At 44.1% G+C, this 14855-nt stretch overlaps 1 protein-coding gene across 6 annotated transcripts in view; it reads right to left on the reverse strand.

Annotated features, from left to right (window-relative positions):
- The window catches only part of GLYR1 (glyoxylate reductase 1 homolog), a 28622-nt gene that overhangs the window by 1617 nt on the left and 12150 nt on the right, over positions 1 to 14855 (reverse strand). For 3 of the 6 annotated variants that reach the window (XM_080354122.1, XM_080354124.1, XM_080354125.1), the window contains 11 exons: positions 12802 to 12888; positions 11847 to 11903; positions 10722 to 10772; positions 10536 to 10609; positions 8604 to 8703; positions 7598 to 7708; positions 7184 to 7285; positions 5968 to 6130; positions 5368 to 5547; positions 4762 to 4886; positions 1058 to 4444 (listed from right to left, as the gene is read on the reverse strand). In XM_080354122.1, the coding sequence (XP_080210248.1) occupies positions 4370 to 4444; positions 4762 to 4886; positions 5368 to 5547; positions 5968 to 6130; positions 7184 to 7285; positions 7598 to 7708; positions 8604 to 8703; positions 10536 to 10609; positions 10722 to 10772; positions 11847 to 11903; positions 12802 to 12888 (1125 nt within the window). In that variant the 3' untranslated portion in view covers positions 1058 to 4369. Of the gene's footprint in view, positions 1 to 669; positions 929 to 1057; positions 4445 to 4761; positions 4887 to 5367; positions 5548 to 5967; positions 6131 to 7183; positions 7286 to 7595; positions 7709 to 8603; positions 8704 to 10535; positions 10610 to 10721; positions 10773 to 11846; positions 11904 to 12801; positions 12889 to 14855 lie in introns of those variants that run through there. The other 3 variants (XR_013922881.1, XR_013922882.1, XM_080354123.1) reach the window with 3 other exon arrangements.

Here is a 14855-nt window from a genome sequence, read left to right on the forward strand (position 1 = left end):
CTTTCCAGGCGAGATCAAGCACTGCCCAGCGTCACCCACAGACCCCGCAGCTCAGCGCCCCTGCCAGCAGCACCGGCGGGCGGCTGCAGCGCGGCTGCAGCGGTTGTCATGGCAACGGGATGGTTTTTATCCGCACTGCTCACCCATAGCTGACCATGAGCAGGTTAATGTAAAAGTGCGCTACATGTAAGACTCATAAGCGCTTAGAAGTTTCATCAGTTTCTTCTCAAAATTTTGAAACTGAAATGAATTTATACTGGGATTGAAGCCAGTTGGTGTGCTCCACTTCACAGGAATGTGCAGCCAAGAGAACGGCATCATCTTCACAACCACCCCAGCAAGAGAGGATGCATTATTCACCCACAGAGCGGGGAAAGTTTCTGATGGAGACAGTTTCTGCTGCAAGCACAACTCTGACTCGCGGGCCTTGCTCCATCACTTTCTGCATTGCTTTTAACCACAGTGCTAAAACTGAGTTTTTCCTTAGTTTAGCACCTGTACTACATTTTAACTAAAGCACACCATTAATCACTACTAGCCCATTATGCCCCAGTACATAAACATCTCCTGCTATTTGACAGCAACCAACTCCTGGATGAGGGAAAAGCAATGCTCTGGAGCTTGCAAACGCTCCAGCTAAGCAATCTCATCTTGGAAAACCCCACTTACTGCTTAGTGCTCAAATAATCCCAAATGCTCAAAGGAAGGAGACTCCAGACAGAGCAGCTGGGCCACCAGGCTCCCAAAACTTTGGCAACACAAGAGGTCATCGACACCAGAAAGCTCCTGGAGCTCCCTCGCAGCCTTCTTTGCTTTAGAACTGAGCCTTCGTCTCCTCGCAGCCCAGATGCACAGAGCCCTCTGCATGCAGAGGCTGGAATTTATCCAAATTCCTCCTTTGTGGTGCCTCACAGACAAGATCAGGCTCCTGCAACAACAAAAATGCTCTCAGGCATACCGTTATCCTTCAGCAACTCGGGTTTTTGAACGTTCTGAGGAATGCACATACTTCTTTAATGCCACAAACTGCCACAAGAACATTATGTTACCATGAAAGATTTTATTCCTTTTGCCAGTAGCTTTGTTAATTGCACAAAAAAATTTTTGTTTTGCCATTTAAACATTTTCACACATCCTATTCTGAATGACAAACGTTAATTAAAAACAAGGCAAAAAATAAAAATTCACAACCTTAATTAACTATAGGATCTATCATTGAGGAAAAAAGAAATTGCTTTTCTTACAAGCTTTTCACAAGTGTCACATTTTCTCTTTAAAAAGGAGGGAGTCAAAAAAAGCAAATAGCTAAAACAGAAATCCTCATAAAAAGGAACTTTACAGAATTGTCAACAATATTAAGACAACATTGACTAGCCAGTTTTATTGGAGCATCTCTCAATCCACAGCTTCTGCCCCTTCCATCCCCCAAATCTCAGGCCTCGAACAGACTAAGATCCATGTTCAGAGGCAACAGACATAAATACAAGAATCCGAGTGAGACTGACACGAGTCAGTCTCAAGCGGCATCTGAAACAGTCCAGTTCCACCATTTCCATCCCTCCTCCTCACTTCACATCCACATCAGAGCTCTCGGTCTCCTGGCACATCTGGGATGGCACAGCTGGCTGGGCAGCTCCGCGCCCTCCGGCCACCCACATCCGCTGACCTCACCAGAAAGCTGCCGTCAGGCTTTCCCAGGACAAATTACAGTGTTTAACTAGTCTGCACCTGCTACTCCCACATCAATAACCAGCTCCATTTTGAGAACTACAGTATTTCTGGAAAACAAAACCTGCAGCTGTAAGTTGCCTAAGGAGTGGTTCTCTCACAAACAGGGTTCTTTGAATTCGCCATGAAATCCACTTCACAGGACTTGAGAGCTCCTTTTGTGTTCTGACTCTAGCCAGAGGCACCACAATGTAAAAAAGAGGGAGATCCCCCATTACCTTTGCTCAGATCCATTCACCTCCGCTCTGGCCCGAGAGACCTCCTCAGGACAGGTGGGGGATGCTGCTGCGCTGGCTCCGCACAGTTCTCCCCTCAACTGGACCCCAGACAGCTCCTCTCTCTTCCTCTCAAAGTCTTACGCTATAAAACGTGTGGTCTTATCTCCTGCCCCTAAAACCACAATGTCCCTGGCGATGCCCTCAATACACAATTCATGTAAGTGATTTCTTAACTGCGGCATGTTTAACCAAGGACTTCTGACGCTAATAGCTGAGTTCTTTGGGATGGGGGAAGCGCAGGTGTGTCAAAAGCAGGCTAATGGCTGGTTATCCTGGGTAGCTATATGTGCCTTTAACGTGAGTATCTACATGCAGGATGACAGCTGCACTGCCAAAGAAACATGTATGTATATCTAGTATTGTTCACAGATACCACTGACAAACGGGCGAAGTGATGTCTAACAGATCGATTACTTACTAGGAGGTGTTCACCACAGGACGTAATGCGTAACACAATATTAGCCCACAAATAATAGTGATCACAGGAGGTGAAATACTTAACAAAGTAACATTTACAGCATTAGATGTCATGATTTGTAATGAGTAACTGATACTTTCTCTATTTCTTAATAAGGTGGCCCTGAACCATATGCACGTGCTGCACAAAGCAGGATTGTTAAGAAATCCTAACCCACAAGAAAATTTCCCTACAAAGCCATTAACTTCCTAGGAATATAAGATGGTGGGAGGGGCAGACCACACAGATTTAAAGGAACATGGTCTACTTTGAATTTGCTTTCTTTCCTTTCAGAATCCCAACACAAGGGAGGAGACTGTGCCACTGAGAAGCGATTTTAGCCAATAAAGTTTCTTACTGGCATTTTACTTACTCTCAAACCTAAAATGCAAGAGCCCTCCTAAAAGGCTAATACTGAGAACAATTTCTAAAAACCCAAAACATGCTCTGTGTATTTTTAGAGAGACAGGAATCCTTTGGGCTCTGCGTTGCTCCGCTATTAACACTAAAAGCATCTCTGCTCTCTGGCCTTGGCATCTGCAGTTCAAGCCCCACGTTTCTAGATAAAAGCTCAGCAGTGGTCTTAGCCTTCCACTTTCCTTACTACTCTTTCTAGAAGTTGGTGTCTGGCCACAAGCAGGGTCACAGGTATAGGGAAAAGTCTCATGCTGTGCTACTGTTGTACCCAGAGTAGTAACACCAAGAACACGTATGGAAAATCTGACATGTATAAAGATCACTCATCAGTACAGAAAATATCCGAGTGAGGTAGGTAACCATCCCCCACCTTTAGAGATGGGCAAACAGGCTAAGAGATGTAATGACCATGCAAAGGCCAGAGTGTGGAAAGGAGCTCAGGGTCCTCAGACTCTTGGCTCTACGATTACTCCTCTTGCACCTGTCAGACTCACTCTGCTTGTGACACTGCTAGAATCCAATACACCTTTGAAATTGTTGACTACATGGGAAATTAAAAAAAAAAAAGAAAAAAAGAATGCAAGTAGTGAAGCAACATCAGCTAAGGCCACGAGTAACCCTAAGCTTTGTTCCTTCCCCAGATAAAATACCTCTGACCCAGTTTCAGGCTATGTTTCTCTTGCAATTTTCCATGCAAATGTTCTCTCCAATGTTGTCTGTGGGATGGGCAGCTGTGATTAGCCTTTTAGGAGGCTCATTTACGATGGCTTTCTCTTATCTTCAGTAAGGTTTGTGTTCCCTAAGCAATAGCTGTCTGTACAGGGGAAGACGTCAATGCAATCTGTTTTTCTTACCAGTACAAGGAATTCCTTCATCAAGGTGCTTGGGAGGTGGAAGTTTAAAAAGAAACAGAATCAAGACAGTGTTGCATGCAACCCCATTACCTTCTAGAACTGCCATTCTCCTCCACGGGAGGTGCTTTGTTCTCTAACAGTGGCCGATTAACAGGAATGCTCCTCACCTTACTTGGGACCAAGGACTTTAGTGATATTCACAGGTAGATGGGATGTATGTCACCTGTCCCCTTGATGCAGAGAGTCCAACACGCGCATTATTTCACAGCAAAGGAGAAAAGGGATCATTAGAAACAGCATCTTGGACAAGCGTACAAAGAAGAAAATAAAAGCAGCCAAGCAGCAGATTTCTGGCAGAGTTGCCTCAGAGCTTCTGAACAAGCCGCCACTGTTCTGTTCCATGACTGTCAGTGCATGGCATGGAGTTTTCTAATTAGACTGCAACAATCCGAGCCCCCTCCTCCCCCCCTTCTGCCACCAGGGGAAGGCTCACCGCAGCAGCTGCCTCCGTGGCAGATCTCAAAGTCTGTATAAAAGGAAATGGAGAGACAGAGATGGACTGGTCCAGAGTTAAAACCCAGTATCATAATAATATTAATCAATAATCATAGTATTAACAGTAGGAACGGTGCAGCCTAATGGATGTAGGCCCGATACACTGCAGACATGTCGTTGTCTGATTGGTCCAATGCTTTTGCTCGTTTATAGACCTAGAGAAGAAAAATTAGAAAAGGATCAGTGTCTGCTCTTGTATAAAGCCTTTCCCTAGTATAAAAATTACTTTGCTGACCATTGCAAACCACAGAACTGCACAGTATGTCAAATAATTAGTGCAGCGCAGATCAGAACACACCAGGTCTTGTTGAGGCCATCTGTGTTTACTGATGTGACACTCTAAGGCTTTCTACAATCAAAACAAATCCAATTCCGTCCTAGTCAAAATATATTTCAATCGCTGTTCCCTTGTCTTAGAGATGGCAAGGGAAGAAATGCTGAGTAACATATCTGAACACTGAACAACTCTTACCTCATTGGCAGCAGCTGCCATGGGAGTTGGGTGGTTGACAGAATCGCCCAGTGCAATAGCTAATCTAAGATCCTTCTGTATGTATTTCAGGTAGAAATCAGGTTTAAAGTTTCCTTGCAAGATATCTGTTGAGAGGAACATGTACCAAAAATTAGTATGACAAAAGTAAATCAAGCCCACACTGCAAGGGCATGCAATTCAACCCCCAACTTCCCTTTCCCATGCTGATCATCAGGAATACTGCTTTTAGCTCTTCTGTTTCTCTGCTCTGTATCTTCATCTGGCCACAGCTGATACCTTCACTATTGCCCACTGACAAAGTGAACTCAGATTTCTAAGCAGCTTGCCCTCCATGTCAGTTAATACCCTGCCCCAATGAAACCCCCACTGTGAATTCAAGTAGGCTGTAGACAATGCAGAGCTTGGGTGTATTCTCAGAAGCCCTGGCTATGAAGGAGAAGGAAAGGAACTCAGCTCTTCATTTCCAGAATGGTTAAAATACCCCAAATCCCAGGCTGATGAAGATGGGACAGGTATTTTCTCCCTCCTGCCATTATCTGAAATGCAGCAAATGTCCTACAACTGAACAACGTAAGAGAACTTTACTTTGGCACTTCTGGTCCAGGAAGATGCTGGCAAGTTGTCCCTGATTGAGGATATCCAGAAGGGTCTGCTGGGACTGGCCAGTCACTTGAGCCAAAGTCAGTCCTTCTGCTATCGTTGCCATGAAGCTGCCTTGGACCATGTTCACGATCAGCATCATCTTGGCAGCATTGCCTACTTCACCTGAGAGCGAGACACACCGTTGGGCATCCCTCCAGAAGAGACACAGCAGCCTTGCTCCCCCACCCCACACAGTATTAACACTACCAGACTCTTCATATCAAGCACTTGGCAGCTCTCCCTCCCCCCAAAAGACTGTAGAAAACTTACCCATTTTCCAGGCACTCAAAGGAAGGGAGATATCATAACAAAGTATGACTTTAAATAAAAAGCATCATGGATCCCCCAAAATGAGCCAGTATTCAGAAAGAAAACTCAGGCTGGAGGGCTCTGAAATTGGCCAAGTTCCAGAAGAGCAGGCCAGTTTCCCATACTGCCCAAGGAGACCAGGAACAGATGACACACACCCCTCTGAGACTCCTTGCTGGAATTCCCCATCCTTGCACTAAGAAACTGCTATCAGGCCCTTTGTGTTTCAATTACCTAGAAAAAAAGAGGTCTTCCCCATTGCTTGGAAACAGCTACTGCAGTCCTCATATAAACCCCTGTCGCCAGCAGCGAGGATCACGAGCATCCCATCATTAGATAGCTGCTGATTTCCTGAGACTGGTGCTTCCAAAAAGCGACCGCCCCGGGACACTATCACCTGGAAAAAGAGCATCGCTGGTGAGCTGTGAACGAGCAGCACGCACTGATGCTGAGCAGGCAGCACAGCAAGAACATTGTTTAGAGCATTCCTGTTCCTGAGGACAGAATTTTAAAGCCAAACACACAGCTCAGACATACAAACAGGAGAGGAAAGCATTAATATGTCATGCACTGCATCCTGAAAAGGGTACTAGAGAACAAAACTTGACCTCACATTCCAGCAATACTTTCCTTCACCCATCATTACTGTTTCTGTTTTAAGCAGCTGAATTTATGTGTTTTTGCCATGGCACCCCATAACGGCCAACAAACAGTGCTGAAGTCATACATGTGGTGTAGGAATCTCAGGAGATTGACCGTTACGATATTTTCTCCTTTCTGCCCGAAGAGGAAAGGCCTGTGACAGATTCCTTCAACCAGAGGTTTACTAATATGTATGACTCTTCATTCTCCACATTACACACTACTGCATCACCAATATGTCTGCTTAAAACATCACCAAAACTTGTGCAACAACACATAATGCTGTTAGGGCAGAAGATAACAATCAAGAACACCGAAGACGAAATCAGAGACATCACATCAGAAATAATCAAAACACTTCCACAGAAATCCTCTCTATAATAATATTTCTACAGAATGAAACATGAAAACATTCTTCTTCAGCAACCCGAACATTTAAAATAAGTGGATTAGGCATTTTATCAATTTAAGGACAGCTATTAAACCAGACAGTGCTTTCTCCTCCAGTTTGCTAAAGAACACCAATCTGGCTCTAATTCCTTCTTAAAAGATCAAAATTCGGCTGGTTTCTTGCATTGCTGCCAGCTAACAGCCCCGCCAAATCTATAGGCTTTGCTGTTAACACCAACTTTGGTCAAGATTTGACAGTTTATTTTGTCTTATTTTCCTGGGACTTGACTGTCTCCTAAAAGAAGCCCCAAAATCTTCAGAAACATCTTCATTATTGACAGCTTAACACCCGAAGCAACAAGAACTGCAGTGCTGCTGCTGAATCACAGATGTTACGAGTTCAGTTCAATGTGATTACCTGGGCCAACTCCGTGACTGTATCTGCATCCACAGTGGACATGTCCACGTAACACTTCCCTGGGCGAATCCCCTGCAACACTCCACTCGGACCAAGCACCAGCTGTGGGGAACAGAAGAGCGGTAAAGCAATAGGGTGTCTGCAAGGAAACCTCAATTCTCCAATCCTGCAGGACAGCAGTTCAAGTGAACCTGGCACTGCAGTGGTAGATCCCTAGAGCAATATCAAAACCTGTCCCCCAGGGATTATTTTTTTAAAAGCATGTTTTTTGTCAGGACATTTATTTTTACATAGATACATCGCCCTGCATCTACAACAACCCAGGCTACCGTGGTTAGTAGGAATCAGAACTGGTACTCAGTGACTATATCTTGTAGTCTAGCTGGTGGAGGAAAAATAAGAGTTAATCCTTACATCCTTTGCTGCTTTTGGATCTGATACACAGGCAAAGGTGATATCACAGGTGGAGACAACTTCAGCGGGGGTTCTTCCCAGCCGTGCCCCCTCCTGGATGAACAAATCACACTGCAAAAGTCACAAATTCAAACATGAGAAAAATTGAGTACAGAGCAAATGGGTTCTTCTCTAGCATTTTGCTGAAACACTCTGCTGTTGGACCGGACTCAAAAGGAACCAGGCATATTAATTACATAGCAACTGTGTTGCCTTCTGTTGGTTTGTCTCCACATACACAAGGGGGTCTTTCACAGCTTTTCTGAAACCCCAAGTGAACCATCCATGTTTTGCAGTTAAAAAATATATTTTAATTCCTTTTAACAAAGTAACCACAGTGCTCTTCTTGCCTTTGATATTCCATAATATCATCTGAGTACCACATCTCCCCCAGTCACTCACCTTCCCTCCTCCACTATGAAGAATAATGCCAGCTAGATGTAATACAAGCTCCATTTCCACTTTGAATATACCTATAAAAACCTTCTCATCCTGGCCTTACAACACAGCAGGTTTCCAACAAAACTTTTGTTACTACAACATGACCAGTACAATGGATGTGTAGACGAAGCTGTGATCAAGCAGTGCCTCTTACCACACCGCTCCTAGGGCCAACTGCCTTGCATCAGCGGTATCTCCAGAAGCACCTGATATCGCATTCCACAACAAATGGACAAGGTTGTAACTTCTCTGGCAACTCTCTCATCTCATACAAACTGGCAATGGGGTGGGGACTGGTCACATAAGAACATAATAGGACAGACCACAGCTTCATTTAGCCAAAAGTGGCCACCAACAAGCACCTAGGAAATAATAATGGAACAAGGTGGCGAGCAAATACTTATGTTTCTTTGGCATACTTTCCTAGGCAGCACCGACTGGTGACTCCAGGCCTCCCTGAGCCAGAGGTGGTAACTACATGTTTAGAAAAGGTTAAGTATCACCTGTACCTTAAACACGTGCCTACCTTCTCAGCAGTTCTGTTCCAGACAGTGACAGTGTGACCCATCTTCAGCAAGTTGGAGACAATGCCACTCCCCATCAGGCCAAGTCCCAGAAATCCTATCCTGAAGGGAAGAGATAAACATTAATGCAGCAGAAAGCAGTTGGTGTCAGCTGCTCATGGCCTTAGGGATGATGAAGAGCAAGCCCTGGAGCGTCACCAGTGAAAAAAACAAACGATCCCCAAACATATTCCTCTGCAGCCTCAGCTAGAGCAAGAGGATTTTTAAACCAACCATTCCAAATTGGCAGATACTGGTATTTATTTTGCTTACTAAGCATTCCTAACAATTTCCTGAAGAAAGTCTTCAGTCTGCTTCAGAAGACTATTTAAGTATTAAAGGTTTGGGTGGTCTGATTTTGTTTGGTGGGGAGGGTTATGCTTTCTTTGTTTGTTTATATTTTTTCTGTTGTTTGTTTTTATTAAAATCGCTGCTCCTGTGCCTTCTATTGCCAGCCACTGACTTACCGAAAATAAAAGGAACATTTAGAACATCAGATACTTCTCTAATTAACCTTCTGATTTTTAAACAAAGTCACAAGTACAACGACTTGCTTATACTATTGAATGATACACTACAAAGTAGTTCCAGCAAGGACTGCTGGGCTAAGCATCATGCACAGACCAAAGACCTGGTTCCTGCTCTACAGCTGCAATTTTGGACAGACACACAAAGGAAGGAATAGGCCAGTACTGATCACCAAGAGCGACAATACAACAGCCCCAGACACCAGCTGCCTTCCCCGAGCCTCCCCACCCCCACCGCAGAGCTGGCAAGAGTTTTGTTCTCCCTCTTCAAAAGACAACACACTAACAAGTTCCATCCCTAGTTACCTGCAACAGGAATTCCTTTGCAGCCATTTCTGCAAGGATCCTTTTCCACATCATGCAGCTAGCTGCATACCAAACCCGCAATGCTAGTACGAGATCGTGAAGTTTCAGTTACACGTCTGATGTAACTTCACAACGAAATTTGCCCGGCAATTCCCCAGCTGATTCTTCAGAATCAGTCACACTACAGTTGTGCTGTGGATTTCACAAGCCACCTGCACTCTCCCACCAAGCCACGCTGCCTTTTGCTACAGCAAACTAATTTAGACAGGTCAGAACAAGTCACTATAGGCTCCTTAAACAGCCCAAACAAGGTCCACGTATTTTCAAGTCTCTAAAATAGAGGAGATATTCCTTCTCTTCCAACCCACCTCTGAGCCACGCTTTCCTGAGAGACTGTTTTACCTGAACAGCTTCATTGTTATTTTGGTTCCCCTGGAGTACAGTCGAGAACTGACATCCCATGAGAACGACCCCAACGGCAAACAGCAAGCTGTGGCCTGAACTCAATTTGAACAGAGCGGAAGTTACAGAGTGAAACAGGAAGCTCAAGTTAAGCTTCTCTCACTCTAGAAAGGAGAAGGGGGACGTTAGAAGAAACCAGAAAGCTCACAGCAAAGCTCTTGTGCTGGGAGAACACGCCTCCCTCTTCCTCTTGCCTTCTACACACTCAGAAGAGCGATTAAACAGCCCCAGTCAACTGCCAGGCACTACTGGAGAAAGATACCCTTTTATCTTTCTGCCTCATGCAGCACTCACACTGCCTGACGCTCTGCAGTCTGCCCTACAGGAGCAAAGCAACTGCAGACAAGCCCTGAAATGCAAATGTATCCAGGCCAGACCTTATTCTGAATTCTTCTACTGTATAGCTCCTGTTCCTTTTTAGCTGCCTCCCTTCCCCCCTGCCCCCCAAATCAGAGTTTGACACAAGGACAGAGGAGATCTGTAGTTAGAGGGAAACGTTAGATTTATTTATTCTCAGTGACAAGCTGGATAATGGCTGCATGTATGAGCTGGGAAGGAGAAAAAGGAAGGGAAATGGCTGAAGTGCGTTGGAGATCTTACTTTTTGTCTGTAGGTGTGATACTGCCATTGACTGCTGTGCTGTCTGCTGCCTGGATGGAGGTGGATCCTGTTTCCTGGAGGGGTGGGGGAGGGAAGAGGAAAAAATATATAGAGTGCACAGCTCTGGAGGAACTGCAAGTCCTCATGACAATAAGGACAATCCATCAAAACCAAGATTTGCCTTACCTCTTCACAAACCTTCAGCTTCTTTGTGATGGCTTGATAGCAGACAGCTGGCTGTATGGAGAAGACAAAGCATTCAGGGGAAGGACAGTGCTGATTTGCTCTGCTGAGCAAGCAGACCGTCTATCCTCATCACAAAGAAACAGGCAGCTCACCCACCCACCACCATCTGCAAAGCAGGAAAACTCTCAGGCTTTCCTCAATGAGAGAAAAACACAAGGAAACCTGCTGCAACATACTGAGCTCTTCTTTTCCTACCCTGTCCCAGCAATTCCGTCCATCTCCTGACACAGGTGCTGCAAACTCCCTTTGACAGGATCCTCCAGAGCCACGGATCCAGCGCACCCCTACTCTCACATTTGGCCCAAAGAAAACAGAGCCCTTCCAAGCCTGCCACAACCTTGCTGGTACCTACGCTCGGTGTGTCAATGCAACTGTGGAAGAAAACAACCTTCTTGTTATGATGAGAAGGCACGTGGCTTTCACCAAACATGAAGGTGAAGGCTGCCCCTTCCCATGCTGCTTGTTGTGAGCTTGTCTAGATTAAAACTGCTAGCTGCTCTTAATCCTTCTGGCTCTGCTCAGATCCTCAGCTAGATACAAATCCTTTTTCATTTAATTTGATCTTTCCTTTTCCTCCTGATGTTCAACTGCTGAAGATAAAATCCCACAAGGCTTCTGAGTTTCAGGAGATAAATTGGCTACATTTTACATGAGCTTTTCTGGTCCTGGAAATTCTCCTGCCATATTTGGTTAATTGACAACTTCATTCAGATGAAAGAACTGGTAGGACAACCAAAGACAATCAAACGACAGTTTTAAACAGAAAAACAGCTTTTCCTGCCCCTCAATGTTCAAGCTACAGAATTTACTGTCACAGATCTGTCAAATCCTAGATTATCTTTAATTACTTAAATGACTCACTGTACTCAATGCTAAACCATTCTAGACCTTAAGGTTAGGAAGTAATTGAACTACAAGATTACACATGAGAATCTAATTGCTGCTAGTCCCAAAAGAACACAATTTCAGAGCTCTTTCCATGTACTCCTTGTACTCAGCCCCAGCAAAGGGCAGGATGCCAAGCTAGACAGACCAGCAGAATGATCCTGTCTGCCAAATCCTCACCTTCTCTGTCTGGCTCAGCAGGAAGTGATGAAAATGGGGGTCACTGTCCTTCACAGGCTACAAAGAGAGAAAATACAGGCTCAGAAACATTCCCAGAGAGTCACTGAACAACAGCACGATTCCCTTGTTCTCCCAAGCTGCATGAGAACAATAGCTTAAGGTGGAAAACATAAAATGTATCAACGGTATCAAGCAGCCTGTTTCAATTAAGCAGTTTACGTTGTGTTTCATTCCCATAGCCATTCATAGCAAACTCCTAAGTTTTTGACATCTGCCAGAAAACCGAAGATTATGAGCAAGATTTACATGGTAGGAAGAGATCTCATATCCCACTTCCTCCTCTTCCCAAGTAAAGGAAAACATTTAATTTCCAGCTTCCAAGGAACTCCTTAAAACCGCATGCTGGAAACTGACTGGAGATGACACCTAGCACTGTCACATGCTAGGGAAACCAATATTAACAGCAACAAGGACTGGTAACCCAGGTATCTCAAACCTCCCCAGTGAGCATCATATGCATTAGCCTAGAGTCACATTGCTCTTATTCTGCTTTACAGATCACTTCTTTATTTATCCACAAAAACAAAAGGTTTCCAAAAGCTGCTTATGAGGGAAATCAAATGAAACCACCTCATACAATAGTATCTAGACAGGGAGAGACTATCCACATCATGTCTTCCCGTTTTGGAAAGCCAGCCCCAGAAATACTTTTGAAACACAAAGTGTAAAAATTAGTGCAGCAAGTCAAGTGTGAATCTGCAAATGGTTCCACAAAGACTGAAATCTCACTTCTCAGCATACCTCTTAATTGACCAGAATTTTGTCTAGCTTTGTTACACTACAGAATGAGAGTGTCTTACTTGTTCCTACAGGCAGAAGCACTGTTTGACAAAAAGTTCTAGATTTGCCTCCACAAACTCCGTTCCCAGATCGCATATGTTGTGAAGTTTCTCACCTCACTGACGCTTGGCGGCCATTTAAATCCAGCCACTGTTCCAGTCATCACTCTCTTCACTGTACTTGACTCTGGAATTGTGAGGTCCTGAGGAGACAGAAGGAGGATCAGAAAGAGCTCAGAACCTGGCTCAGTGGCTGGCGACAGCACGTTGATCGTATGAGCAGACAGAGTTTTGAAAAGCATTACAAATGCCTTCCATTTCACATGCATTTCCATAAAGAGTTGATATTTAGACAGACAGTATGCTATCAACACAGGTGAGGTGAAAACAACATGAACTGCCAATGGAGGAATTCAACAACGGTTATGGCTTCTGGAGAATCCATTCTTCAGATGCAAGAGGAATCACTGTACTTGTGTAATCATGAAATGAACAGAGAAGCAAACAAACACATTTGATCCAGCACTTTCCTCCAGTAGATGCAAAAAACTAAAAAACCAGGTAAACAACATCACCATAGAGGTCTGAACACTTCTAATCGTCCGCTGCCATAAAAAGTAGCCTGTTAACAGAACCTTCAAAGCATGAGGGTGACAGCCACATCTGCTCAAGTTTGCAAAATCCATGGGACAAACTCTACATGGACTGCCCCATTCACTCAACGGGCCACAATCTGTAATGTCATGATAATGCTCAATACATCAGGTATTTCACTGTTGAGCAGATTAAAATTTATCTGCCTTATTTCCCCAGGATACATAGGTTAAAATAGGTCTTCATGCTACAGGTCATAGATGTATGGTATAGACACATTAGGTCTTCACGCTATATGAAGAGAATGTGCAGGACTTCATCATATTATGTGTTGTCTTCCTAAAATGAGGGTTCAAAAGTGGAATCACATTATCTTCCCCCCAAAACAACTCCCTGACAATGCACAATATACCTTGGTGATGACGCAGAACCACAAGAGAAGAGCACTGTGAGAGAAAGATCCCTGGATGTAACCCAGATTGACGTGACTGTTTCATCTGTCAGCAGGGACAATTTAGGCATCAGGCTCCCGCCTTAAAAGTGTCATTTCAGTCTAGAGAGAGCCTTGCACACTAAAATCCTCCCCTTACAGACCATACTGCTGTTTCAACCAGTAAAGTGTGGACATACCCTGCCCTTATACCTATGAAGTCATGTTGGTTCCTTGAAAAATACTAGTTTAAACTTAAACATGAGAGTATCTGCATAATTTGATCATGTGTGCCTACAGAGCATTTCTAGACAGAGCACACTTCAACAACAGGATCCTTGAATTTTGTGCATCCTTATTGCTTGGCAAGCCAGAATTTGGACTGTGACAGGGCAAACCCCCCCCAAATCCCCACACTGCAGTAATTCAGAACAGTGACATGTTTTCTACCCTAGGGCTAAGAATTTTGGGAAAGTATGAGAACCAAGCAAGAAGATGACAAGATTTTAAAATTATTTCACAGGCTGAAAAATAGTACTAAGGCAGTACTGCTCTATTTTCATGGCAATTCCTTTGTTGGCCACCTCTTTGTGATCTGTTCACAACCATTCCGCTTGCAACTTGCCAGTAAAATAGTTTCGACTACCACAATTAACTCAAAGTGCTCCGATGCCCTGAGGTAGCTAATACAGTAAAACCTAAGCATGGAATGTGTCAGCACGATCAGAATTCTCCCAGCCATTAGTTTTGATTGATTTTGGAATGAATCTAGCTCAAAGATACAGAAGCATTTTGCAAGCAGGAAAAAAAAAAAGCCCTTCGGCTTATTTTAACAGAAATATGCAAAGATACAATATGCTCAGAGCAAGACACTTTAAAAGGTGAAAGTATGTTGCCAGTAAAGGGTTTTCCTCTACAGCTCAGGGTACAAGTTCTGTTAATTATTAGTAAGAATTAACAAATATGCATCCATTCCTCCCCTCCTCAAGTTCCCCAAAAAAAAAGAGAAACTGATGGCCTATTGTACAGCCTGATTGAACAGAAGCTGGCTTTGAAAAACAGAAAACACAGCCAGTATTTCTTTCATCACTCATATCTGAGATGATGGGCTTCATTTTACTACATCAAGAAGGAGTTTGCTCTTCA

The sequence above is a fragment of the Nesoenas mayeri genome, assembly GCF_963082525.1.
Source record: "Nesoenas mayeri genome assembly, chromosome: 15".
Taxonomy (NCBI): domain Eukaryota; kingdom Metazoa; phylum Chordata; class Aves; order Columbiformes; family Columbidae; genus Nesoenas; species Nesoenas mayeri.